At 39.7% G+C, this 27,949-nt stretch overlaps 1 protein-coding gene across 2 annotated transcripts; it reads right to left on the reverse strand.

The window, feature by feature from the left end:
• Window positions 1-482: 482 nt before the first annotated feature.
• LOC119722760 (sialidase-3-like) lies at window positions 483-26,408 on the reverse strand. Of its 2 annotated transcripts, none has more exons than XM_038193064.1 (11): window positions 26,140-26,408; window positions 21,671-21,814; window positions 14,259-14,381; window positions 13,018-13,072; window positions 12,094-12,264; window positions 11,511-11,649; window positions 10,905-10,998; window positions 8,575-8,652; window positions 7,304-7,446; window positions 4,893-5,084; window positions 483-3,268 (listed from the first exon to the last, which is right to left on the reverse strand). In XM_038193064.1, exons 1-11 carry the CDS (start codon window positions 26,159-26,161, stop codon window positions 2,894-2,896), a joined length of 1,536 nt encoding a protein of 511 aa, XP_038048992.1. In that variant the 5' UTR covers window positions 26,162-26,408; the 3' UTR covers window positions 483-2,893. The 2 variants fall into 2 exon arrangements, with proteins under 2 accessions (XP_038048992.1, XP_038048991.1); XM_038193063.1 differs by having other exon boundaries at window positions 21,671-21,870; window positions 26,140-26,407.
• Window positions 26,409-27,949: the final 1,541 nt, after the last annotated feature.

Below are 27,949 nucleotides of genomic sequence, written 5' to 3' on the forward strand. Positions count from 1 at the left end.
CAGCTTCACGATGTCGCCGAATTAAAAACGAACTACTAACTGATATTGCCAAAAAGGTGTCTTAAAACTTGTCTTAGGAAACGACCTTCTTTTATTATTTCTTATAAAAAAAGAGATGTAGAAATTACAAGCTGAACAATCAATATCAATGTATTCTTTTGTTATAATTACAGATATATAAATTTGAATCAAAGGGCTCAATTATTGCCCTTAAATTTAAAGATTACTTTCTCTTTAACGATTTATACTTTGTGTAAAATTGCTTGGTGCAGTTCGCTTTCATGCAAGCATAGCAGATCAGGCTGGATCACTGTAAACGTGTGTAGCATATGCCACGCAAAGGGCGAACTGAAATATAACTGCACAACAGAAAACAGGGCGAGTAAAACAAAAAGGAAACCCAAATGGCATGACCAATTTTGTTTGACGTTCTGCATGTAGCAATCTAGGATATGAAAGCCCACTTCATATGCTTTCGTTTAGTACAAGAATCATTCAAATCACCCATGTACTTTTAAGTTATAGTTTAAAAGTTCTGTCCGCGGATCATAAAAAAAGGTTGGTGTTCTTTCAGCAGAAAAGAAAATGAACATATAATAATGGAGTTGTATGTGAATTGTATTTGTCTTGCTGAAAAAGAACACTTGATCAATGGGCAGAAGTTTGAAACGGTGGTTGTGTTTAAAATTCCGTAACTTGACTATTACATGAGTGATCTAAATGATTACAAGTGGTTCTAAACGAAAGCTTAGGAATTCGGCTTTTATATCCTAGATTTTTAAAGTGCTACATTCAGAACTCCCTTCAATGGTCCAACCATTACTCACCCTGTACATTTCGGTGGAAACTGTCTAATATAGTTTATTAAGACACGATATAAGAAACCTGTTAATGTCTTGAAGTGACTGTTAATTTCATATGCATTGTCTCTTTAAGAGATGCACATTTGGCAAACTGGCAAGGTTTAGTATGGCAATATTACAAGGCACAAGAGTATCATCATCACATGACGTATACTCCACCGAACCAGAAACCGGATGTTGTTTTGGCCTCGTTCGTTTCCTGCAGCACCCCTAACTTGTTATTATTTTACACAATCACAATATGTTTACCAGACACGGATATGAAACAATGTCTCTGTTAATACAAATGTATGTACAAAGTACAAACATAATATTGTAATAACTTATTGGTTTTACGCAACGGCATGGAAACATACATCAAGGCTTCATTTTGTACATTTTGTTTAAATTACAAAAAAAAACAAACTTGAACTGGCACTGGCGTGTATGTGCGTGTGTTTTTTGTTTTAGTGAACGGTATTTTAAGGGAATTAATTTGCTTTTGCTGTAATTTTCAGAAATGGATGGATCTGGGGTTAGTATTTTATAACAAAAATTGTTACACCGACTCGTTTGAAGTTTTATTTTCGTAGATTCCGGAAAAACCATTAAAAACAGTCATGTTCCGGTTTAAGATAAAACAAAACAATTTATAGACGTCGGGAAATTGTGAAGGTCAGGGACCCAGTCCAGCTGGCTTGCAAGTACGATTGCAAACAAAAGGCGGACTAACTAAATATGGTAAATTGGGGGCAGTATATTGAAAAGGCCAGTTTTTGGAAATGAAAGCACACCAGGTGCCGTGATTTTACAAGATGCTTTAGACTGTCATTCAAGAACAGTGCAGTAAGGTATTTTTATAATAATTTAGTAGTTTTGTTTTTGTTTTTTGATGTTTGCAAACGTTGTATAATACCTTTAAGTCTCCCTACAATAAAGAAAAACCATATGCATATCTCAAAGGTTCCAACGCAGCCAAAAAAATAGCTAATTTGAATTGGAAGTAAATACACCCTAACATTAATACATCTTGGCAAGACAGCAAAAACAAAAAACAAACAAAAACAAAACAAACAAAGAAGAACAAAACTTTAAAAACAAATTTTAAAATAAAAATACTGAAATATTATAGTACATGTAAAAGTAATTTGCAGTAATTACTTTTGGAACAAAATTTATAATCCCAAACGACATACAATATTTGTATGCACACATTTCGAAAATATGATTTCGAAAGTATAATTTATATGGTCAGAATCATTGATTGGATAGATATATCAAAAGCAGAAATAAAACATGTCATTGATTATTTGTGGTATGACAAGACGAGGGACAGAATCAGACAACGTGAACAAGTAAGAGTACGCTTTATAAAAAAAAATACATAAAAAAATACATGTATACAGTATTGCATTCAATACTTGTATCCTGGTACAATAATATTACATTTGAATTAATGCCAATTCGGAAGACTTCTTTCCAAAATGTTTGAATTCGGGGAAATATTTTTGACTTTTTCTCTTGTGAAACTGTGTGCTGATGTCACAATTAATTAGAAGTCTTAGGCACTTTCTCTTTCCGACGCAATCTTCCAAAAAAAAATACCAAATAGATAAATATTGTCTACAGTTTGATTTTACAGCTCAGGATAGCTGATTCAATGACTCCAAACTCGAAAATGATGTATAAATGATGATATTTTGCTAAAAATTGAATTGGTTAAAGTCGTCAGATATTGCCTGAGATTGCACCACAGAGCATCTAGAATCCAAAATGTTCAGGGGCCCTTAAGTAGGCCCCGGACCCCACACAGTTACTGCTTCGTGCTACACGCTCGCATTACTAATCACAATATGTCCCCCCCCCCCTTGGCCTTCGGCAAAGGCGCCTAACTTGCCTTCACCATTTGCTGCTTGTTACATTTCACACCTGCCCCCCCCCCCCCACCCCCTCCTGTATCCGTCCCTGAAGTGTGAGATAAATAGGGGTGTAATAGGAGGGGATAATCAGGCAGGAGAAGGAACTAAAATAAGAAGTAACTACAACGCAATTTAGATTTCAGACGGCCGTCGGTGTAGTCTCTCATTTGTTTCATGCTTCAATATATTTTGTATGAGCGCCTCTATGTTAAACATCCGGAATTTCACGTGGTCGGAGAATCGGGAGCTCCCCCCTTCGAATATAATGGCAAAGTACTGCACCGGTTTACCAGCCACAGTGGTCTCGATGTACACCATGTCCGAGTAGCCCGCCTTATAAGGAAAGATTATCCAGGGATTGCTCCAGGAGCTGCCCCTGTCCGCAGAGACCCGGATGCCCAGGTTGACACGGCTCAAAGGGTCAGCTGGATTGGAGAAAACCAGCCATTTCTGCTGCGACGTCGGACGTTGACTGGGACTTCCAAAATTGACTGCGATGACACTCCCCTAAAGAGAAGAGGAAAATCAAGAGACCAGTTCTGTCATTGAAGCCTAGACTTGGACCCTAGACCCCAAGCATAAATTATTGTAACCCTTTAGTGACCAAAAAGGGGAGTGTGGCCTCATGGTTGGGGTTCCTGACTCTTGATCAGAGGGTCATCAGGGATTTGAATCCAGCAGATGGCCATTTGTTGTGTCCTTGGGCAAGCCACTTCACCCCACTTTGTATCTCTCTCCATCCTGGAGAATAATAGGTATTAGCTTAGATAAGTAACCTGCGATGGACTGGCATCTCATCCAGGTGGCAATAGAAACTTTTCAGTCATCTCATGCCACTGAGACCAGAGATTAACACTGGCCTGATGGGCCATATTGGCTCATGACAGATTTTCTTTTTTTACACTTATAGTGACCAAAGCAGCAGGATATGAAAGGACCTTACACTGGCAGATCCATCTCAATATAAGCCCATTTTCTGCCTAAGAGCATCAAGCTGGGCCCATTTCCGAAGCATGTGATTTTCTGTTAACACAGCCTCCATCTATTTCATTAGGCCATATGCAGTAATCAAGCAAAGCAAAAGGTACACTCACTTATCAACCAAAGGAATAAGCTGCTGTAATCAGTGACGTAACACTAGAAATCTCCATGTGCGGGCAACTGTCAGCACATTCGCACCATGAAATAGAGCTTAGGTAATTTTCTGCTACTAGCGGGGCGCCGCGCTGTGGCACCGGCTATAGCTGGGTGTCGTACAAATGATCAGAGAGCCCTCAATTGACGTATTTTGAAGTCAGGTTTTGAAATGGATATTCATAAGGTACAAATTAGTACGATTGACGGCTTAAGTTGACTTAATTTTTCATCATGAATGTTGTGTTTTGTATAATAGTGATACCTTGTGGATTGTTTTCACAGAGCTAATGTGAAATTTAACGCTTCATAGTCTGAAATTTTCCAAAAAAAGGAAAACAAAACAAATAAATGATTTTTTTTTTACATGACAACTGTGACTTCAGAGGACAGTGAAATCGGGGCATATATATAACACTTAAGGACAAGTAAACAATAATAAGCCTCTCCAAAACCCTTGCATTTTGTGTTTCCGCACACTTCTCAGGCCTTTTAAAAAAAAAACCGTGACACACAGACATCAGACAGACAGACAGACTGACAACGTAGGATATTGTAATATAGGATAGTTAACACAACGTGTCTGCTAACAGTTAAGCACTGCCATGAAATGGGCCCTGATCACGAGATCAAAGTGTACAGCCTCCAATTGTCACCGAACACTAACAGCTTATGGGCTCCGTGCGCCAACAAAAGAGGGCGCCCTTTTACCTAGCAACGACGTCCCATGGGCGGAACACATACATTTTGCTGGTTGACGCGCGCGCATCGTTCCTTGTGTGTGACACACGTACACCAGGGGATTTGTACTATGTACACGCAGTGGCCGCGCCTCGCGGCAAAGTATTGCAGTCAGGCAAGATGGCGTCGTTCGGTCACCCCTAACTGTACTTTCTTTGCCGTAGAGGGGGTACTTGTGAACGGAGCGGATAGGCCCACAGCCAGAAAAACAAACCACAGCCAGACGTTTGATGAACCCCCACACATAGAGACTCACTTGACAACCACCTGGAGATGTGGGTTTCCATACATTGTTTTTCTTCCTATACCCCGGCTCCACCAGAGTAGGATGGAGTTGAACGGGGGTCAATGATTGGCCGCCGTCGTAACTATAGCAATAAGCCCTGGGCTGCACGCCATCCAGAGTGCGGAGGTTCATGTAGAGAGTGCCGTCCTCAACTTCAGCAAGCTGAAAGAATGAATTGGAAATGGCTGTATTCAGGTATGAGTTCATGAATATTCATAAATACCCAAGACCCAAGAGGAACTTTTAAATTGCTCAATCATGTTCTGAAATCAAAGGGCAAAACACTCTGTATTAATATGTATCGTTTACTTGTTGAATCAGAGAGCAAGGACCTTGCTCTATTCGAATATAGAATTATTAAGTGCATCTAGCGGAATTGAGTCAGTTATAGGGTCAGTGTTTACATTATACACCTATCAATTGTTTCCCCCACCCCCCCCCCCCCCCCCCCCCCCCCAGCTGCCACACCAAAGACGTGGGGATTGTCACTTTTGAAGTGACAAAATCCCCACCGCTCGGGCAAAATTTAATTGATGATCCCCGACCATTCCAGACACACGCGGGGCGCACTAGTGATTGCCTTTCCATGTAGTATTCCATGGTAACAATGTAATTTGAGTGACCAAAATCCCCACCCTGGGGCTTGAAAAACGTGACAAGATCCCGACATCAGACCTGGGGCAGTGGGGGGGGGGGGGGGAACAATTGATAGGCGCATTACAAATGTAGGTTGGAAAACAGGGGCTCCATAGCCGCGGGTCTCTAGGGACCGGTCCATAAGGTTTTTTTTAGGGGGGGGGGGCCCCAGTTTCATGGTGGTCTATGGTATATTTGCACATACAGAATGGTGAAGAATCCTTTAAAAAAAATCCTGCATCCAGATTAGGTCCAAAATCTAACGGTCCGTGCTTGTACCACCCCTACACAAGTTTTCATGAAAATCTGCCAACAACTTTTTAAGCTATCCTGTTCACAGACAAACCAATCCAACCATTGGTGAAAACATAACCCCTTGGCGAGGGTAAAAATGATATACATGTAGCCATCATCAGGGTACTACTCGACGCCACCAATTGGGGGATCTGTATCCTAGTCCAAAGGTGGATCAGATCCTGATCCACGTTATAACGGTTAGCGTTCCCCCTACTCACATTTGCAGGATCTCATCCACCAATTGGCGGATCTGATCCGGCAATTTGGCAACAAAAATGGCTCAGTTCCCCCAATTGGTCAGTTGGTGGATCTAGTGGGAATGGGTCTAAGCCTGTGACGGTAACAAGCTCAACTAGATTTACTTATGTTTGTGTACAAATATACGGCTGTTTCGGTAATTTGTTACTGTATTTTATTTCATGTAAGACTGATAGGGCATGTGCGGTGGAGTGATCAGTACTAATAAAGTTTGGTAGATATTTGCCTTCAAAATATACACTTTTAATATGAGGTCACATGTCATATGATGACGTCATCGTGACGTCACTTACATTTTCATCTATAACACATCCCGGTTTAGGTAATAATAATTTGGGAGGCTAATCATCCTTACTCGCAGCTGGTATGCTGAATTGCGAAGGACGCGGCTACAACGTGGTCGGGCCGCTGGCACGTAAAGGCGCCTATGGCTGCCGGCCACATCGACCCATATATGACCACGGAGCACAGCCTGAGATCGAGTTTGATTTTTCCGGAGGGAGGAAAACTGGAGGGCCCGGAGAATAACCCTCGTGGCACAGGAGAGAACCAACGCACAACTCTACTCACATGTGATCCGCGGCCAGGATTGGAACCGTGGTCACCTTGGTGAGAGGCGAGCGCTTTACGCACGAGCCACCCATGCCACCCACATGGTATATACCAAGTTTCAACCGAATCAGAAATGTAGTTCTGTAGATATTGGCCTGTAAAATATGCATTTTTAATATGACGTCACATGTCACGTGATGACGTCATCGTGACTTCACATAAATTTGCATCTATTACACATCCCAGTTTAGGAACATACTAAGTTTCAACCCAACTGGACCTGTAGTTATGGAGATATAGGCCTTCAAAATATGCACCTATATTGTGACGTCACGTGACTCGTGATGATATCATGATGACATCAATGTTCGGCACACAACTTCAGGTGCTGGTCTAAGTGTGTGCCGAGTTTTAAGTCAATCGGACTGATTTTAGTGCCCAAAGTGCCTTCCACGATGAAAACGTGTACAAATACTATTGGCCACGGCTGGAGGAAAAAAAAAAAAAAAAAAAAAAAAAACCTTTAACGAAAACAAAGGCTGTTTCGGCCGGTTGCCGAAACAGCCAATTATCCACTCAATCGTCTGGAAAAAAAAACAGGACACGGGATCACTGAGACCGTTACTCTGGAAACTAACCTGAGCTTCATTTGGGTATATTCGAGCCCCCCTGGCATCTTTGGCAGGATTTGTCTCGGCCCCTAGATGCCACGTTATGCCCCCGTCGTCACTGTATATTATGCTGGCCAGGTTGGTACAGTCAGAGCACATGCCAGAGATACCTATTTTGTGAATGAACGATTTTAAGGTTTTGAATGGTGGATAAAAAGGCGCACTACAAATGTATATACCCCTGTACGCTAGTTCCATGATTGCCCGGTAATGCGTTTGTCTACTACGCATGCGTATTTACACTGTGCATGATCACGCGCTGACATATGATGGTGAATGGACCAGTGGGAATGTGGCTCTCGCTCATAAATATGTATGAGGTATAGTAATATGATATGAAGGTCCTCCTGCACAGGTTTCACTAGCCTTTAGCCAAGGCCATCGTGGCTTAACTTGCCTGCATTAGACTAAGCGGCAAAGCCGCCGAGCAGCGAATCCGCGAAGCCGCGAAGCCAGGAAGCTGCAAAGCCGTGAATGCGCAAAGCGACTGGAGCGGAAGACCACACACGCAAGTGGCGATCAGCTACGAGGCCTTTTCCAACTTGTCAAGAATTTCTTATGTTTTTCTTTATAATCTCTTTTTGCTACCCTAAAAGTGTAGCAAAATTCCAACCAATCATCAGCCTTTTGGCGCGCGTGGCTTCTACCCTATGCGCGCGCCACCCCGGATGCTGGCACAAAATTTGAAAAACAAAAAAATGCGAGTCTATTCTAATTCTCCATGAGATCGTGACAGCGTAATTGTATTTTCATTATCTTATTGTAAGTTTACTTATAAAAGTATTTCAAGAAATTATTTGAGTGTAGGAACTTACTTTCTTATCTGAACTTATAGTTGTTTCCTCTTACGTTTTCCATAACCCACACTTCTTTCACATATGGACACAACTATATAGGTAAAATCCGCGTTGTGATTGGTCAACCTTTCAGCACCCTATTTATTTGCATAAAAAAATATAAATAATTCAACAAAATCAAGTTAGAAAAGGCCTTGTGGCTTCGCTACTCGTGCGCGCTGAATTAGTCTTCGTTCCAGTCACTCTCAGTTTCGCAGCTTTAAGCCACGATGGCCTTGGCGAAGGGCTAAGGTTTCACGTGCAGTTTTATCGCAACAAAAATTGCATACAGTAAAATTGTGTTTGAATTGTTCCAATTTCTGGTAGTATTCATCAGGCAACTAAACATCGCCATGGGTAGGTGAATTAATACATACATTTTACAATGACATGTCTCCTTACTTCTTCTTCTCTCTGTAGTGAAGAAATTTCCGGGAACTATTAGCCTTCCACTTTTCATCTGTATGGAATGTCCAGGCCCTGCCAAAAAACAAATTTGTAAATCCCTGGGATTCATAAGATGGAAATGCATTGGGGTAACATGAATTCAATGTTGGGTTTTGCCCTTCACCGACGTATTTGATAAATGCTGTTTCCTCGGTTCACGATGTTTATCTGTAATGGCTGTGAGCCAGCTGACCCCAGCAAGCTCGGTGGTCGAGTTTTAAGATGTCTGCACTAGTAAGCAGGAGGTCATGGGTTCGAGTCCAAATCAATCGGGACAGCATGGATGAGTATACAGTATTTACAACAAATACGTCGGTGAAGTGAAAAATGCCATTTTGTAATCGTTACTTGGAGAAAATAGCACTTGTGAGCAGACTTATATTCAACAAAGGTTCTAACTCAATTTTGTCAACTTATCAACAGTTGTTATGGGGCATCTCAAACCTTGGAAGATTTGTAACATTCTACTCCTTGCTCAAGGGATTCCGAGGACTCAGTGCGTGAACGGTAGATGATGCTTTGTGATGCTACTCACAAAAGACCCTTGGGCAGCAGCCGATTTCACGAAACCTTACGCAATATGGCACAACTCTGCTTGCGCCAACAATTATTGCATAAGTTGCACAACATTTAACTATGCGCAACAGTTCCCTTATAATACCTTTCACAAGAATGGGCGACTTGCGCAATAAATTATGGCGTAACTTGCATTTTGGGTGGCGTACATGTGAGTTGTGCTGTAGTGACTGAAAATGACCTATTTCGCCAGAAAATCGGGACTGTCATTGCACAATTTATCAAGGTTGACTTTACAAGACACTCACAACTTTATGTTTGAAGTAAATGAATTTCTATTTTACTTGTAACGTAATTTTAAGAGTTGCCGAACAATTCTGAAGAAACTCAAAACTTCAAAATGGCGGGCTGAGGTGATCCAACGACTTTTTGCAAACGAACAAATTCACATACAAACAGCCGTCATAAATGCTGTTTTTATCCTCGTCCAAGATGTTTACAAAATTTTAAACGTTGCGCAGCTATAACCCAACATTTGTGAAATTGATCTGGAAGTGTATTGCGCAGCTGCGTAACAAATTTGTTGCGTAAGTCTGCTGCGCACTCTTTCGTGAAATCGGCTGCTGCACACATTCACTGTTATACTGGTTCTTACAGGTAAGACTCAAAACTAGGTCCAAAAATTTGGGACTCTCAATACTAAGTATGCGAGTCCCAAAACTTCAGGCATGCATATCGTTCAAAAGTTTGTGCCACTTAACAAAAGCATGCATTATGTAAGCTTCTTACTCACTACAGTTTTTTCCACACTTCTCAGTGTCGCTAAGTTGTTGTGAGCAACGCACCATCAATATTTGAGCTGTTAATTCTTTCTTTTTTCAGAGAGTTACTGAGGCCCAAACATCATGTTGATGAGTGTAACATAATACTAATGAACAGAAATACTCAGCTGTAACATTTTCATATGGTTGCAGAGTGAAACAGCGCCCTCTTGTTGTTGCAACCTCGCAATTGCAATACTTCGCTCGTACCCCCGCCCTGCAAACAGGACTCTGATGAATTCACGCTCTGATTGGTTGGATTTTGTGTGACCAGTGACCTGCGCGTCATCAAGGTCATGACTCTGCATGGTTTGAAACGGCCGTTAAGACTGATTCATTACTCTTTTATTCCAGTTTAGAGATATTTTTTCTCGTTAAAAAAGCTTAACAATGTAGGAAATTCTGTAAAACTTATCTGTGTTGTAAATTTACAATTCCCAATACTTGCTCAGGCTCCGTTTCGAATCACGAACGGTCGGATTGCATTATGGGACGCACACAATTTTGTCCACATGGTCCGCAATGAAACAGAAATCACATCCGGTATGAAATGTGCGCAATGCTATGGGAAGTTTCGGATAGCATTTGAGCACATTGTCTAAATGCGGTCTTGAACAGCTGCAGCCAGATGCTTTATACATAGGTCATAGGCCACTTCCTTCACAAGATTCTGTGAAGCTCATCAGAGTATCCCAGCGTCCTGTTTGCAGGGCGGGAGGTACAAGCGAATTGCAATACGAATAAAATGCGTATTCAATAGAGGGCGCTATGTTATTTTGGCCAACTATTCAAAAACAAGTAAGCTGAAAGGTACTTCTTACTGTCGACTCGGAATACCCATGGATGATCATCTGAATGTGCAAATACCCAGAGAGTTTTTGCATAGGTAAAGTCCTGCCAAATGACACTACAAAAATGGCCCATACACAGATACAAACTATTAGTTACCTGGTGCATATAAAACAGGGAAAGGTTTCATCTTGCCGATGGTCTGATTGGTGATTTCTACGGGGTCCGTCCAGGTCAAGCCAACATCATAACTCTAGACCACAGGTAAAATAAAATTGTAGAAACATGATTCAGAGAACAAATCGGTCCACATGTACCATCAGTAAAATGCGGAGTGAAAGAGGAAAGAGACTAACAGAACGACGACAATCAAAGTGGTATATAATCAAACCTGACAAGGCTAGGGTAAATGAAACCAATCAAAAACTGGCAATTTGAACTACAAGGCATCCTGATAAAAAAATGCATGTAAACCCCTCCATATTTGTTAATTTACAACCAAAATTTTCTGCGGATGCTTACACCATCTTCAAGGTAATAGATTTTAGCTTTAGAATACCGTTTGATTAATTGAGATTGCTTTTGTAAATGCAAAGATATGTTTGCGTAACGGCAAAGCCAAGAAACCCATTTTGTGCCTTTTTCTGTGAAGCAGTTAAAATTAGTATGGTCCTAGTCTAAAACCAATCACTTTACTGTTAGTGATTTTAACATTTTTAAGCAGAGTGTGCAATATTTATTTATACAAGTATTTAACTTTCTCACCTTTATAACGTAAACTCTTGATAATCGTTTGCCCCTGCGTTTGACCAAATCAAAGAAGGTCATGTTTGTTGGGAAGGCGGAGAACACTAAGACAATGGCATTCTTCTTATGGTCAACAATGGGAGTGGGATTCATGGTCCTGAAATACAATGCACACAAAAGAATGCTTATATTAAGGGAATAAATGTGTGCTCGAGAGGTTTTAATCACTCTGTTTAAGACCGCTTAGAGTCTGGGTGCTGATAATTACCCTAAGGATGAGGGTCGATATATATTGAAAGTTACAAGTTCATATCATAAAGCGTTTCGGAGAAAACCCATGGAAACATGTTGTACGGAAAAAAAGAAAGAAAGAAAGATTAATCATAACAAATCTAAAGAGTGGTAGGGTTTGCCCGACCAATCAATTAAGGGTGTACATTTTTATTTGGAGCACTCTCACCTGAACATGCTGAATCTGGGTTGGTGACATCACTGGTGAGAGGTGGCCCAGCTACAGTCTAATTGCTGTACGTTTAATTGACGTTAGCAGGTGTTTGGCACTGCCTGTGGAAAATGAAAATGTATTGGGCAAGTCACATACCTGTGTCCTGGTATCCCGGCAATAAGTCGTATTCTCTCCCAGGTGACGTCTTGTCCTGTCAGCTTACCACGCCTCAAGCTAATCATCATGTTCCCCCAGTCCATCACCGTGTCAAACCTGGCCTCGCAGAAAGCCAAGATCGTCTCCTTATGGTACACTACCGCTGGCACTCTGGGACATTCAGAGAAGGAACAGTTTTTATAATGGGGGGGGGGGGGGGACGGACAATCATCCTTACTCACAGCAGAAGCTGAATTGTGAAGGATGCAGCTACAATGTTCTCAAGCCGAAGGCAAGTACAGGTGCCTTTGGTAGCCGCCATATGACAATTTTTTACCCCTGAGCATAGCAGGATCAAAAGTGTTGAATTTTTTATTTTTGGGGAGGGAGGAAAACTGGAGAACCTGAAGAAAACCCTCTAGGCACTGGAGAGAATCAACAAACAATTTTACTCACATATGGGCTGTGATGGGAGTCGAACCCAGGCCACAGTAGTGAGAGGCGAGTGCTTTTCACATTTTTAGAGGGGCACATGACAGATCTGATACACTGTGCCCTCTAGAGACGTGTGTACAATAGGGACCAAAAGATTGTATACATGTATATCTCCACAGGGCAATTTCTATAGATGAATCATACGTCTCCACAAGTTTTCACGAAATAGATATATGGATTGTACTCAAAAACTAGGAATTTCCAAGCTATGTTGATCTGTCGCAAATGGAAGAGTTTTAGAAAAGGGATATTACCGGTAAGTCCACATTTCAGCCAAGGAAATTAATTCTGGTTAACATACATTGTATGAGCATTTTCAAACTACACTTTCAAACTCGAAAACTAATTAAGACAAACAAGAGATGTAAAGATGTCACATTGTGTTTTAAAGTGTGATCGTCCAAAATTACTGATCCTTGTGAGTCTTACCTTGCTTGAAACTCTGGAATGTCTAAATCCTTAAACTCTTCCTTTGCAAAAAGTGCTATACAAGTACAGAGAAATAAAACAGAACAAAGTCTAAAAAGAAATATATGAATTGCTACAAGTGAATCATTTGCCCATATAAGCCAATATTTTTATCCTGAACAAAAAAACAAATTCATATACTGCATGTCAATATTCAACTCTTATTTGCTCATAGAAATACTGTGGATGATTTTTTTTCAAAATGGAGGTAGGATATCTAAATTTTCTGACAAAATCTCCTCTTTTTAAGCATACAATAAAAATACAGAAATTAGTAAAAAAAGATATGTTTACCCCTTCATTGTACATGTATGTTACATTTTGGGGAACGTTTACTGTACAAAAGGGTGAGCCAAAAAGAAAGTGACCTGGATTTATGATTTTTTTCCCCTTAATTAAAAAGCAATTAAATGTGACATCTACGGGCAATGAAGCATACATACGAGCATGTTCTTCCACTCATTTGGAAAAGGAATTACCGAAATTGATCCATACTTTGAGAAGTTATGCATATTTACTAGGGTAATCCATTTTTAACAGCTGTCCATGGAATGCCATTTGAAGCTATTGAACTGAGCGAGAACCAGAACGCACACAGGCATTCGAATTATTTTTTTTTTCCCCCTGAGATATTGATCATGGTGATGGTGATTTTTGTCTGTTTTCCTGCACAAATTTTTGTTGGTTCATAAAGGCATGAAAACGCCATTACTTCATTGTACAGTGGAATGCCGCTATAACGAACATCACAGGATCCACAGAAATAGCGATCGTTCGGTATAGCGATTTTAAGCTGCCTGTGCTCCGGTACTCACTTTTCAATAAATGGCACCCTTCAGAACTTCACCCTGCACGCCCTGGTAGTTACTGAAAGCCAATTTTTGAGCATGTGCCGACTATTGAATTATGTTTACACAGTTTTTGAACTCCTGTACCTACAGCAATGGGTGGCTCTCCCCTTCTATTCCTTGGGGAAGCCACTTGTCACTCTTCTCTTGACATTTTTTAACAACAATGTTCAGTACGTTTTGAACACAAAAATCGGAAGCCAACCATGATGTTGCATAGCCGAGTGTTGGGTATAGCGGTGTTCGGTAAAGCGAAGTTCCACTGTCATGGAACGGTACATGAGCATTGGTGGCCAGCTGAACTTTGTGATACGGTATTTTCTCATGGAATCTAACATGTCCAGCAATACTTACATGGGGTTTCAGACACCCAGGCATCGTCTAGCTTCAGTTGAAGGCTTTTGACAAGTTGTTCTAGGTGATTATTATCCAGTGTGTACATTGTGGAGTTAAGTTTATGATCCGATGGAAAGCTACCTGTGAAGACAGAAGAACATGATTAGGCCTGGGCAACTATCAAATTTCAATAGTCACGGCGACTATCAATAAATAGTCGCGACTAGTGGACTAGTCACGACTAATTGCATTGTTTATTTATCCATTAAAACCACTGATAAGGCATCCGTGGATCTGCGTTTGCATAACACAAAGGATACCCACACACCAGGCTTACCACACGCCGGCCCCACACAGCATTTCTCCACAAACTAGTCGGTGGAGTTTATTTATTATTTTTTTAAAAACGTATTGAATTATGACGCACTTTCCTATCACTTTTGTAACATCAAGTGGTTGTTATTAGTCAAATAATTCCTTGATCGTCAATTGCAATTAATTCTACAAATCCATGCTTGAATAATTAACACTTTTAAGAACAAGAATTTCAACAGATTGTGTGAGGCATGCCGCACGCATCCGGTTTGCCAGCAACATGTTTTGTACATCATACATGAATGAATTGCATGCGCAGAGTGCGTCGCACTTTGTGTCTTTCCAGGCTTGTGGTTTCAGGATGATTTCTAGACTGAGTTGTCCACATAAACAAAAATGGCCCCGCTAAGATGCATCATGCATGAGAAGATTCAGAAGACGCGGTCAGTCACGATCACGTGACACTTTTGTACATTGTAAGATACTTCCATTTTCATTAAGGAGAGTTTTAAATTTATTGAATACGGTTACATGATTTATAAAGAATAAGATATTGTTTGAAGCACCATATTCAATTATAATACATGAAAACAAAACATCGTATTTTATTTTACAAACATGTACATTGTGAAAAAGAAAAAAAACATCCCCATACTTGATAATGAATCGGACCAGGGCCCCGCACATGAAGAATCAACAAAATGTCAGCCTTTCAAGGAAGGAGAACTACCACGTGGTTTTGGATCCCACGCTTGATAATGAATCGGACCGGGGCCCCGTGCATGAAAAATGAACAAAACGTCAGCCTTTCAATGAAGGAGGAACTACCACCTGGTTTTGGATCCCAGGTTGATAATGAATCGGACTAGGGCCCCGCACATGAAAAATGAACGAAACGTCAGCGTTTCAAGGAGGAACTACCACGTGGTTTTGGATCCCAAGCTTGATAATGAATCGGACTAGGGCCCCGCACATGAAAAATGAACAAAACGTCAGCCTTTCGCAGAAGGAGGAACTACATGTACCACGTGGTTTTGGATCCCAAGCTTGATAATGAATCGGACTAGGGCCCCGCACATGCATAAAAAACAGCAGCCTTTAAATTTACCACGTGTGTAAAAAAACACTATTGTAGGGCATGGCTGGACCTACACTGCCAATCTCTATTCATCCACCAGACAGAGGGTGTTTGATCGTACCGCGCGCTAAGGGCTCAAGTAATCAACATCCTGAATGTTGTGAATTGTTTCTCTGCTTGAATAAAACTATATTAAAAACCACATCTGAAGCTAGACTGAGTCTTTTTAAATCATTATGATTATTGCTGTGAGAAGTTTGAGAAATCAATAAAAGCATGAATAAATAAGCAAAGTTAATGGGCAAGCTGGGTCTAATAAAAGACATTTCGGGACGTTCAATGGAGGCCTTGACTTGAGCTTGTCACGTTTTTTACTTTTCAATCAATTTGAAACTTTGCAAAAATTACATCGAAACTTTACTAAAAGAACTTAGACTAATTAAAAGTTACACATACAAATCTTAATTACAAAAATTATACGCAAGAAAAATGAAAAGAACAGAATGAAAGGACTCAAGCAAACAAGCAGCTGTCTGATATTTTATTTTTTAATTCAAGAAACACACGACGAAAGATATTCACCATCAACTTGTCCAACTGTAAGGAAACATACGTACGTGCAGGCCTACATTGTTTTGTGTGTCTGGCGCCATTCATGTGCGCCAAGTTCGTTGTGTACAGTTATCGGCACTCTCCACAGTCAACACGTGCGCCATTCATCGTTCATGAGTGACCCCGGCCCCAATGCAGTTGTGCACGCACTATCGCGATGTATTGTACATGTACGATGTACATTGAAGCGTTCAGTGAGTGTTTCGTTGTGTGTGGTGTTTCGTTGAAACTGTAAGTACTGTGTGTGGGACTTGTGCGCCTGGTGTACAATGTACATGTACTGTACAGTGACTGGGCACTCAGAATTTGAGCCGTGCGTGGTGCGGGGCAGGTCAATAGTCGCAACGCAACAAATAGTCGCGGCGCAAACTATTGCCGCGGCGCACTAGTCGCAACTAGCTGGACAATAGTCGCTGCATGACGACTACCCGACTATCTGAAAATCGATAGTCGTGACTACATGTACCAATACCTTTTGGTATTGGCGACTTTGCAACTAGTCGCACTAGTCGCCCTCGTTTAAACATGATACGCAGGCATGTAAGAACAAAAATGGAATAAAATACTGATGTTACTAACTATTCCAACAAAGCCGAAAATTTATATCACTTTCAAAAACAACTTGTTCTTTCAATTTTTTTTCAACACAATAGGCCTACAATTTCCTTAACAAAAACTGTGTGCATAAATGTTCAAAATACATGTATGTTAAAACAATGCCTTCAATCCATTACAAATTCTTGCCTCTTATTGAAAGTTTTTTTTAGCAGCTGTGGCAGTTTCAGAGAGCTGTAGGCCTAATCATTGGAAAAAATCAACAGAATGCAAAGTGATAACCCTTTGCACTTTATATGAATATGCATAATTTGTAAGACAGCGGCAATTACACAGGAAGAGTAAAAAAATATGAGTAAAAAAAATAGAAAAACCCAAATGGCTGGACCAATTGAATGAAGTAGTGGCTGAAGCACTTTCAAAATCTAGGATTTGAAAGCCCAGTCATTAATTAAGATTTCTTTTACTACAAGAATCATTCAAATCACTCCTAGTTTTCAAGTTTTACGGAATTTTGAACACCGTCTTAAAGTTCTGTCCACCGATCACCAAAAAAGTAAGTGTTCTTCTTTCAGGAAAACGAAAACTAATTCTCATAGGGATGCATGTGAATTGTTTTTCATTTTGCGAAAAGAACACTTACCTTTTTGGTGATCCGCGGACAGAACTTTAAAACGGTGTTTGTGTTCAAAATTCCGTAACTTGAAAAGTACATGAGTGATTTCATATCCTAGATTTTGAAAGTGCTACAGGCAAAACTTCATTCAAAAATTAGTCCAGCAATTTGGGTTTCGTTTTTTTTTACTCACCCTTTATAACTTACGAATGGAAAATGCACTGTGTTAATCATGACAATATCGTAAAAAATGCATTTACTGAAAGTAAAAGGTGTTACTGTTATTTAGTGTTACACCCATTTTAAAGGGAGGATCGTTTTCTTTTTATATGCATTTTGTTTGTTTCCAATGCTAACCCCACTCAAAATCCAAGAAGAATGTTCAAAACCAAACCTGTTGAAATTTCAGCCCAAGGAATTTACGCTTTTTGAAAAAACAGTAACAAACAATGTTATGTTAACCATTCTATACATGTAGCTCATCCTGGAACGTAACGCAAGCACGGTGGCGCGGTTGCAGTCTATATTATGGCCATAGATACATAGAATAAAAAGACTAGATCGGCAGTGCGTGCATACGCCCCCATTCACTGTGCGATAAATGTGCATTGTTTGTGTGGTCTCTTGTGGACGCGCAAACAAATTTAAATAACGTCATATACAAATGTACAGCTAAATGTATCTGTCCTCCAGCACGTGACCTAGCTCAACACGCCCGAAGCTAGAAATGCGCACCGAGCATGTACGCGCTGCGCACACACGTGCCGCTTTCCGTTTCAGTTAAGCCCGGTTCATACTTCACGCGAAAGCATGTGCGAAGCGAAATTCATGTCGTCAACAATGGTGGACGCGCTTCGAATGTATTGTTGACGTCACAAATTCGCTTCGCTTTGCTGTCACGTGAAGTATGAACCGGGCTTTACAATAATTTCATTTTCTGCAAACTTATAAATCTGTGAACCTTTACATTGTGCAGGCCATTTACTCAAGAGCATATGGTTTTCAGTAATGCTTACTTTTTATTCATACAGATGCGAGTTAATGCTTAAAATTTGGTAGTATACATGGTATATACATGTATGCAAATGTTACTTTTTATTCATACAGACTATGGTATTATTTGTACTTTATAAACTTTGTTAATATTCATTTTTCGCAATTAACATTAATAAAGGTAGTAATGTATGCGCAGAGTCATTTGCTTTTATATTTTCAAGGTAGCCCCAACCCAGCCGTGATTGATGACAAGTAAATATTTGAAATCTGAAGCATTTACCCCTTTTTATTCATATGAAACGAAGTAAACGAGTGTAGCAAAAGCTAAAAGGTAAAAAGTAAATATTTCCAGAGTTTAGCAAGTGGTTTTCAGAAAAAGTATAAATTTGCTTAATTTTCATCTATACAGATGCGAGTAAATGCTTAAAAATTGGTATGCTTAAAAATTGGTAGTAAAAGCAAATGCCATGTTTTATTCATACAAACGCGGTATCGTTGTACTTTTTTGACTTTGTTAATTAATATTTATTTTTTGCAAGTAACATTAATAAATGCAGTAATTTTTGCACAGAACTATTTGCTGTATAATTTCAAGGTTACCCCAACCCAGCCTTGAATAATGACAAACTTGTGCATATTTGAAATCTGAAGCATTTTTCTCCTTTTTATTTGTACGAAACAGAAGCAAATGATCATTAAATTATAAATTTATTTCTGGTAATGAAAACAAGGAATATGCATGTATACACCATGTACCTTTGAAACTTACAAATTTATGTAATATGGGCAAATACCATATTATTATAGCAAAGATGTTCAAATCATTATGACGTCATCACGTACATGTAGCATGTGACGCCATCTTAAACGTGTTCATTTTTCAAAGTCTTGAGAACTACGACCAGGTAGAAACGTGGTATGTTTGGAGTGACATTATGCTGATGACATCATGTGGTGACATCATCGTGTGGTTTCTTTTAATGAAACTTCGAATGCTTTAGTCTTTTCAATGTATCTCACAAACAGTGCCAAATTCATAACGCTTTTTGTATTGGTTTGTTAGACCGTAGATCTATATTTGCACAAAAATGCAACAAATGTGTGACATCATCATGATGTCTCAAAAACGAGATTTTTCAATGCCACCAACTTCAATGCCATTCAATACTAAAGCCAGATTCAGCATGTCGCGGTAACGCTCTTTTACTTATTTGATCTTATTTCTGTATCTAGGGACCCAAATGGAATCATGGAATGGAGTTAAGAGGAGTGGATTGAGAAATAGTCAGTCTTTAAAGATATGGTCCATCATTTGTAATTCGTGCATTTTGTTCATTTGAAGCAACAAAAGTGCTTAAAATCTAAAGAAGGATACTGAACAACTAACCTGATGAAGTTTCAGTTTAGCTTTAGCTGTATATTCTGAGAAAAACAGTATTCTAGGATCTCAATATTAAATCAAAAGTTGCTGAATCATGTTTTGAATTGCGCCTGAATTCAGCGTTTGAGACACGTTCTTGCTAAGCCGATTGCAGCTACGCGATGTCGCGCACTGATCCGACGAATAAGCAACCGGGGGTGCGTGTGCGTCATGCCAATGCTTGCACGCGCTTCGCCGAATAACAATAACGAACTACTAATTAAAAATTTTCCTACGGTGCGTCTTAAGAAGCACCGTTGGAAAGGCCTTTTTTCGTTGATTACTTTAAAATGACAGCTTGCCAGAAAGAATAATTTCACAGGGAGTTTAGTCCCCTTACTATCTTTCAACCAAGTATGTTTTTCAACAATAATTAAGCCAGCTACTTTTCGGATAGCTTTAATGAAATACAATTTCATTGAAGAAAAAACATCAAAAGGTTCTAATTTTTTTTGTAAATGTTGCACTTTTTTTGGCCACACTGTGTACAAAACCTGGACTCAGACAAGGGCCCAATTTAATGGCCAGATGTTTGTAGTAAAACATGCATTTAGGCCAAATAAAAAAAAAAACATGTTTAGGCCAAAAAAAAATAAAAGTTCTGCTTCCGGTTTCCCTACCTACCCTATTCTGACAGCCCCTACCCTAGTTTTCTTATGGGCAAAATGAGAAAAAAAACACCTAAGACCATCAATTTCTAAGTTTTACCCTTGACTACACGCAGACGCCTCCATATGATTGTACACAAAAAAAATTGGCCAAAAAAAAAATCCCTACCTACCTACCCTATTTTAGAATGCCGTGTAATCGGATGCAGAACTATTTTTTTTTTGGCCTTAGCATCCTGCCTTTTTAAAAAAAAAACGGAAGGAGGCCTGACCGGGCTGTTTTCCAAGAATGCCCCCAGCTTTTTTTTTTTAATTGGCCGTCACTTGGACTCAGGAAATGACATGTACAATAACAGACAAAAAGGTCAAAATGATGTCACTGTTTACAATTGATTATTTTTTTGCTTTTTTTTCAACAAAAAAAAAAAAAATAGGCGGCCTCCAAGAAGGAAGCAGGCGGGGACGCTAAACATTTTATTTTTACTTGGCCTAACGTCTGATGGCATGGACCAATTTCAGTAATTTTTTTTCTTCAGTTGAGTGGACGAACTTGCTCTTTTTAGACTTCATTGGCGTACCAACTTTGACTGCTTTTTAAAGGGAATGTACAACATTTGAGTTTACTTCAATTTTCAGAAATAAATGGATTTGAAGGATTAGTATGTTATAGAAAATATTGTTAAACTGACTTGTTTCACGTTTTGGGCTTGTAGATGTGCGAAAAACCAAGAAAACCTATCATGTTCTTGTAGTCTGGTTCCCTGACCCCACTTAAGATGAAACAGAGCAATTAATACACTTTAGGGAATTGTAAGGTCAGAGAATCAGTCTAGCAGGCTTGTACCCCTTCAAAGGTATAATCAATTGCAAAGAAAAGTCAGAATAACTAATATAAAAATTAAGAACAGTTTTTGAAATAAAGCCAGTTTCTCCAACGCTGGTCGGCCTAACCAGCGTTGGAATAAATACAGTTTTTCTTGAAAATGTCAGCACACAGGGAGCTAAGGTTTTAAAGGATGCCATAGACTGTCAGTCTCTAACAATTCAGTAAGGCATTTTGTGACAATTTGATCATTTTGTGTTTTGATGTTTGCAAATGTTGTATTTTCCCTTTAAGAAAAAAAAAACCATCTTTAATCCACGGGTCACTATCTTGTTGATTCAACCATACCTACATGTGGTACAGCTGGGATGTAAGCCTAGGAGGGCTGTTCTAGCAATGAAACCTACCCACTTTGTGACTAGATGCTCTGTTGGCAGTGGTCCAGGGTGCCTGTGGAACCTCCATGGGCTTATGCACCTGCATGTGTTCATCAAGTGCGTTCTTCAAGGAGCTCTCGACACCAAGTTTCCAAGCGGCAAAGAAAAGGGTTCCTAGGGAGATACCCAACAGAAGCAGGTTAGATCTAACCTTGCGTGCAGACCTCATTCTGAAAAAAAAGACAACATTAACTCTTTTACCCATGTAATTTGTATATTTCAGTCCCAAAAATAATGCACAAGCATGCATTTCCTCATCCTGCTCAATTGCACACAGATAAACACAATTTTCATACACTCAACCAAAAAAGAAAGTTCCCCCCTGAATACTTTAATATTTGTCTTCAACTCAAAAACTGCTGGGCACATCGTGCTCAAATAACGACCGATCAGTGTAGAAATTCCTTAGCAATCCAGCCATACTCTTTGTTTGGCCCTAAGCAAAACAGTGACAATGTGTACAAAATTATGCATTTATCACAAAGGTACTGGGAAAAAAATTGCACTTTTGTATATGTGCAAGGTGAGTGTGAACCACAACTTGCACCTATACAGAAGTGCAACTGTTTTCAGTATCATTTGTCATAAACTGCATAAATTTGTACTGATTATCACTGTTTTGGGCCAAATAAAGAGTATGGCTGGATTGCTAACGAATTTCTGTACTGATTAGTCATTATTTGAGCGAGAGGTGCTCAGTAGTTTTTGAATTAGAAAAAAAAAAATTTCAGAAGGGGGGGGGGGCTTTCCTTTTGGTTGAGTGTACTTTTTAAATATAGTTCCAGATTATAATCTTTTTATATTTTACTGTATAGAGTCTTAAATAAACTTGTATGAAATAAACCTGGTTTTGTTTTTCAAATTTCACTAATTTTACATTACAATTTTTTCTTCAAATTTTTACTTTAAGTTTCAAGAGAGTGCACAAGTAAAGTTTAAATAAATCAAGCATTTATTTACTTTTTCAAGTTAATTTCATGAATTAATTAAGTAGGGGTTTTTATTCTCAATATTTGATTAATGTTTTATAATAAATATTTCTTATTGTAAATCAAAACTTCATTCAGTCTACCAAGCCGCGAGGTTTTTATTTGAATGAAATAAACCCAACAATAACAATAATTTTCAAAATTTAAGCATGGAATGTACAACATTTGCTTTTGCTGCAAGTTTCAGAAATAAATGGGTTTGGAGGATTAGTATGTATAACAATATTGTTAAAATGACTTGTTTCACGTTTTTGGCTTGTAGATGTTGGAAAAACCAAGAAAACCAATCATGTTCTTGTAGTCTGGTTCCCCGACCCCACTTAAGATGAAACGGAGCAATTTATAGACTTTGGGGAATAATAAAGTCAGAGGATCAGACTAGCAGGCTTGTACCCCTTCACAGGTGTGCAATCAATTGCAAAGAAAACAATGAATTACTTATTATGAAAAATTAGAAACAGTTTTTTTGAAAAAAGCAGTTTTTCCAACGCTGGTCGGCCGACCAGCGTTGGAAAAATACCATTTTTCTTGAGAATGATAGCACACCAGGAGCCACAATTTTACAGGATGCTTTAGACTGTCATTCCATAACAATCCAGTAAGGTATTTCATGATAATTTGATCATTTCGTTTTGTGATGTTTGCAAATGTTGTATCTTCCCTTTAAGTGATGTATTCGTGCCTGACCATTCACATTGCTTATCTGCGTATTATTCCACTTACTTTTTCTTTGATGAACAATCTGTTGAAAGGTGCACTAGAAACTAAACATTTACCTCTGTTACAGTACAAACAGTCTTCAGCTCCAGCCAATACTCTCTAATCATGGTACATTAGGTCACAGATGCATGTGTAGTGCATGTCCCAATATGGGTGTTCATAGCTCATCATTCGCCCAGCCAATCACGTAGCTCTAAATCTACACAATTTTGGGCTCAACCACAATTCGAATAGGTGTGCAGTTTTATTCTATACAAATATTGAATGCTTTCGAGTGGTGTAGTAAAACTAGCCTCCTGAGGTGATCCATGGACATTTTATTTTCCCGAGGCGAAGCCGAGGGAAAATAGAATGGTCCATGGATCACAGAGGGAGGCCAGTTTTACTACACCATGAGATAAAGCATTCAATATTTGGTTTATAACACTTCTACCACAGATTCTGCTTGGTTTTAATGTTTTACACGATTTAAATCTGGACACAGTTTAAATAAATGTAAATTTCAATACAAAATTGGTGGAAAATGTGTTTCTCTCTTCCAAATTACCCCTTCACACGTCGCGCTCTCTTTGGAACAAAACGCGCAACGCACACACCAGCATGCATTTGCATACAAATACCGCACCGTGGATAGTACTTTGGTTGCTAATGGTATAGGCCTAGTACTTTGGTTGCTACGGGTATGGTACTTTTGGCCGTGCACAGAAAGATAGCAAAAATAGAAAGTAACATGTGACTCGCTCTTGGCCAATCAAGACACAGAATCTGTGTGTGAGGTGTTATAACATGTATAATCCGCATTATTCCTTCCAACGAGACACACCGTGTATGGCCGCTTATTGGCAACAAGCTGATTTACCCGATCATAGATCGGGTAGGGCGTAGTGTTGGAGATGAAAATGTGGGGAGTTAAATGTAAATGGGGGATATAGTTGGGAGACATGCAGTTATAGTAAAGCAATTTCTGTGGTGTGATCTGAGGCAATTTCTGACCACTGAAACCAATTTGAGCAGAAGATCATCTTTTAAAGTTTTGAGTTTGGAGTAATTGAATCAGCTACATGTACATGTATTCTGAGCAATAGAATCAGTCGCATTTGTGAGGCAGTCGCATTTGGAAAACGTAGTGAAAAGGTTACTGTAGTACACAGGCGAAGGCTGATTGTACAGTTTTGACAATAAATCATAATGCAATAAAACATGAAGGTGTCATTTGAAATGAAAATGTTGAGTGTTACCATAAAATTACAAACGGTCTGAATCATGGAGGCAGGTCATAATTAAGTTTCAGTATTGTTCTCTTCAACAAACGTAAACTTGAACTTCTTACAATTTGCAAGACCGTCTGCGAGGAAAAAGGCGATTCAACTTTTATTCAAGTTGGTTCAACCATCTATATAACAATATACATGTAAGCGGTGCTTTTCACGCACTACAGTGAGCACGATGACTCACATTTCTATCAAATACATGTAGGCCCTATATAAAAATTGTGCAGATTTCTGTTGTTGAAATGTTGATTTTGCCCTGCCCTACCCCTAGTTTGAGTCTTGTGTACACGTCCAATTGTCCCTTGTCCTGATGTGTTGTCACTGTTTTTCGGCCATATACATTCTTGTCGTCAGTGTTAGTGTCCGAATAGGTTTATTTGGCCTAATATTCAAATATTGAAATAGATTAAAAGTTATTTAACTTGACTACTTCTCGGTGAACTTCAAGTTAGGCCAAGTAAAAAAAAAATGTTTAGCGTCCTGCCTTTTTGAAAAAAAGGAAGGAGAAGGCCCTGTTTTTCCCCTGTAAAATCGCCGCCCGACCGGGCTATTTTTCAAGATGGCCACCAGCATTTTTTTTTCAATGGCCGCCACTTGGACTCTGGAAATATGGGCTAGATATGTGGAAAAATATGGGCTAGATGCAACAGACAAAGCGGCCAGAATTTAGGCGAAGTAAAAAAAAAAATATGTTTAGCGTCCCCGCCCGCTTCCTTTTTAGAGGCCGCCTCCTTTTTTTTTTTTTTTTTTTTTTTAAGGACAAAAATTGATAAATTTTAACGATATCTGACGAAAGAAATCGTATTTTTAGACTTTTATACCGTGTATAAAGCTGTGGAAATAGTCAATGAGTCCAAGTGGAGGCCATTTTGAAAAAAGCTGGTAACCATCTTGAAAAATAGCCCGGCCGCGTTGTCTTGAAAAATGTGTCGGGCGGCCATTTTGAAAAGAAAAAAAAAAAAAAGGGCCTCCTCCTTCCTTTTTGTCAAAGAGGCAGGACGCTAAACATGTGTTTTTTTTTATTTTGCCTTATAATTTTTTCGGTAAAAAAACCCCCAAAACAAGGAGGCGGCCTCCAAAAAGGAGGCACCCTCCAAAAAGGAAGCAGGCGGCCTCCAAAAAGGAAGCAGGCGGGGACACTAAACATGTTTTCATTTTTTTTATTTGGCCTTTCGCCATGGCTAGAGTAAATATTGCACTGGCATCAGGAGGAAATAAAGCAAGCCTTTTGTTTGGGGGTGTTTTTTTGTTGCCGTGTTGGTGGACTGGGAGGGGGGGGGGGGGCTGTTGCTGAAATTACCGGTTGCAACATTCTTTCTTACCCCCTCCCAGCTTGCAGGAGGTAGTCAAGTAATGGAACCAAGTGCAATCGTATGTATGGCCCGCCCATAGTCTGTATAATAATGAGCCCGCCCTAGCACGAACTTGTAAGTTGTAAGTTGTTACTACCGCCACGTACCTTGGCCTACCATCATGACCATGCCTATTTTGGCTTAATCGATCGCAGGTAGACGTGCAGAACTATCATCAACTTGTTCCCCAACGCTGTCTTTGAAAAGTCCAAAAACATTTTGCACAGAGAGTTTGAACAGCTTCTATAAGTTCTATTTGGAAGCAATCTGAGCTCTCATTAGGGAACATTACAACAGTAAATTCTCTCACTCAGCACTTTTTGATGGTATACCCTTTTTGATGACGGAACACTTTACAAAAAACTCTTGAATGCCGGTAGACTCTTGGGGGCGCTCTATCCGCGTCAGACGCCCCAAGTTATTTAAGTTTTCAAGAAGCTTTTAACAGGACCAGCGGGCCGCGGTTCATACGTTTTGTTGTGTGTATCCACTTTTACAAAACGTTACAATGTGGACCACATTTCCATCTTTGTGTGTGTGGAATGTACAAATATCCAATTCATGTCAATTTGCAATGGCCATATGATTATTTTATGCCAATTGCAAGGAATGTGCAGCCCTGCTGATGCGACGGTCGGCTCGTTTACATCTCTTCCACAAGCACGTGTGGCAGGCGCTCTCAAATTTCTTACCCGCCGCTTCGGTGTAAATACAACACCTTTGGCTGTATCCGCGTCGGAAGGAAATCATGAAGATGTCAGAAATGTTGAGAGACAAGATGGAGACGCAGGCTCCTCAAGCTACAGTTTCCTCAAGCTTCTCTTCACAACTCTGAAATTTCCAAAATCATGGTCTTCATGCAGTTGGGTAAATATCAACATTTTTTTTTTGGCAATGCTCTCTGACGACCGGGAAAAAAAGTACTAGTACTAAGCCTATATAGTTGCAACAACCGTCACTGCGCGCCCTTTCCTATGTGCTCTAGTGGGGCGGACTCTATATGTATTTTTGGGTACACTCTCTCCCAACACATATAGCATAGGCGGTACTTCAACAAGTTCAAAACCATTTAATGCCATTTTGTCTGACCCTTTTAGGGGCGGGTCATGACGCTAAAAAGTGGGGGGCTGCGCCGGCAAAGAACGATTCCGATAATTTCACCTTTTCTTTTCTTTTCTGCATTTGGCCAGCTCACCCATAGAGCTGCTCACCCAAGTGAAAATAAAATAATTCAAGAATTTCGCCATTGCTGGGAGTTGGCCATATTTTTAAACAGTAAGGGGCAAATGGCGTAAATAAACAAAAAATCGGCTGCAACAGGCAATAGTTTTTTTTCAATCCAAATAGGCCTATAGTTGGGCAATTTCCAAAGGTTGGCATTATACACTTCAGTAATTGTTCTGCATCCCACTTTTACGGAGATTGTACATTATGAGGCCGTTGAAAGAAACAGCGTTGATGCGAAATCAAATCCCTTTTGCTATAATGGCCTGGAATTACAACATTCAAAGCATTTTGCGTCTGTTAGGGGATTTCAAATTCCTGCTCTTAATAGTGACCGTTTCTGCGTTATCCTCTTGGTCAGAAATCCTCTCAAATATTTCCTTGTTCGTATTTTACCCATATAATCCGAGAGCCCATTGAGGTCTCTCACAAAAGGTTTAATGGCGGCAGCGAGTAGGTGGGGTGTCCAACCTTCAAAACCGCAATTCTTAAGTGTCATACCCGTGCGTCTGGGAGGGGACACCGCCTAAACATTTGTTTATGTCTAAGTTCATTAGAACAATCATTCCAACACCAAACAGTCATGAATGAGTCTGCTCTTGCAGAATTTCAACTTACGAATAAAAAATCCCGTGCAAAATTCACTTAAGAACGACAAGTTAATTGCCGATTTCTGCACGGCTTAAAAAGTAT

Source organism: Patiria miniata, unplaced genomic scaffold (genome assembly GCF_015706575.1).
Source record: "Patiria miniata isolate m_02_andy unplaced genomic scaffold, ASM1570657v1 HiC_scaffold_16, whole genome shotgun sequence".
NCBI lineage: Eukaryota > Metazoa > Echinodermata > Asteroidea > Valvatida > Asterinidae > Patiria > Patiria miniata.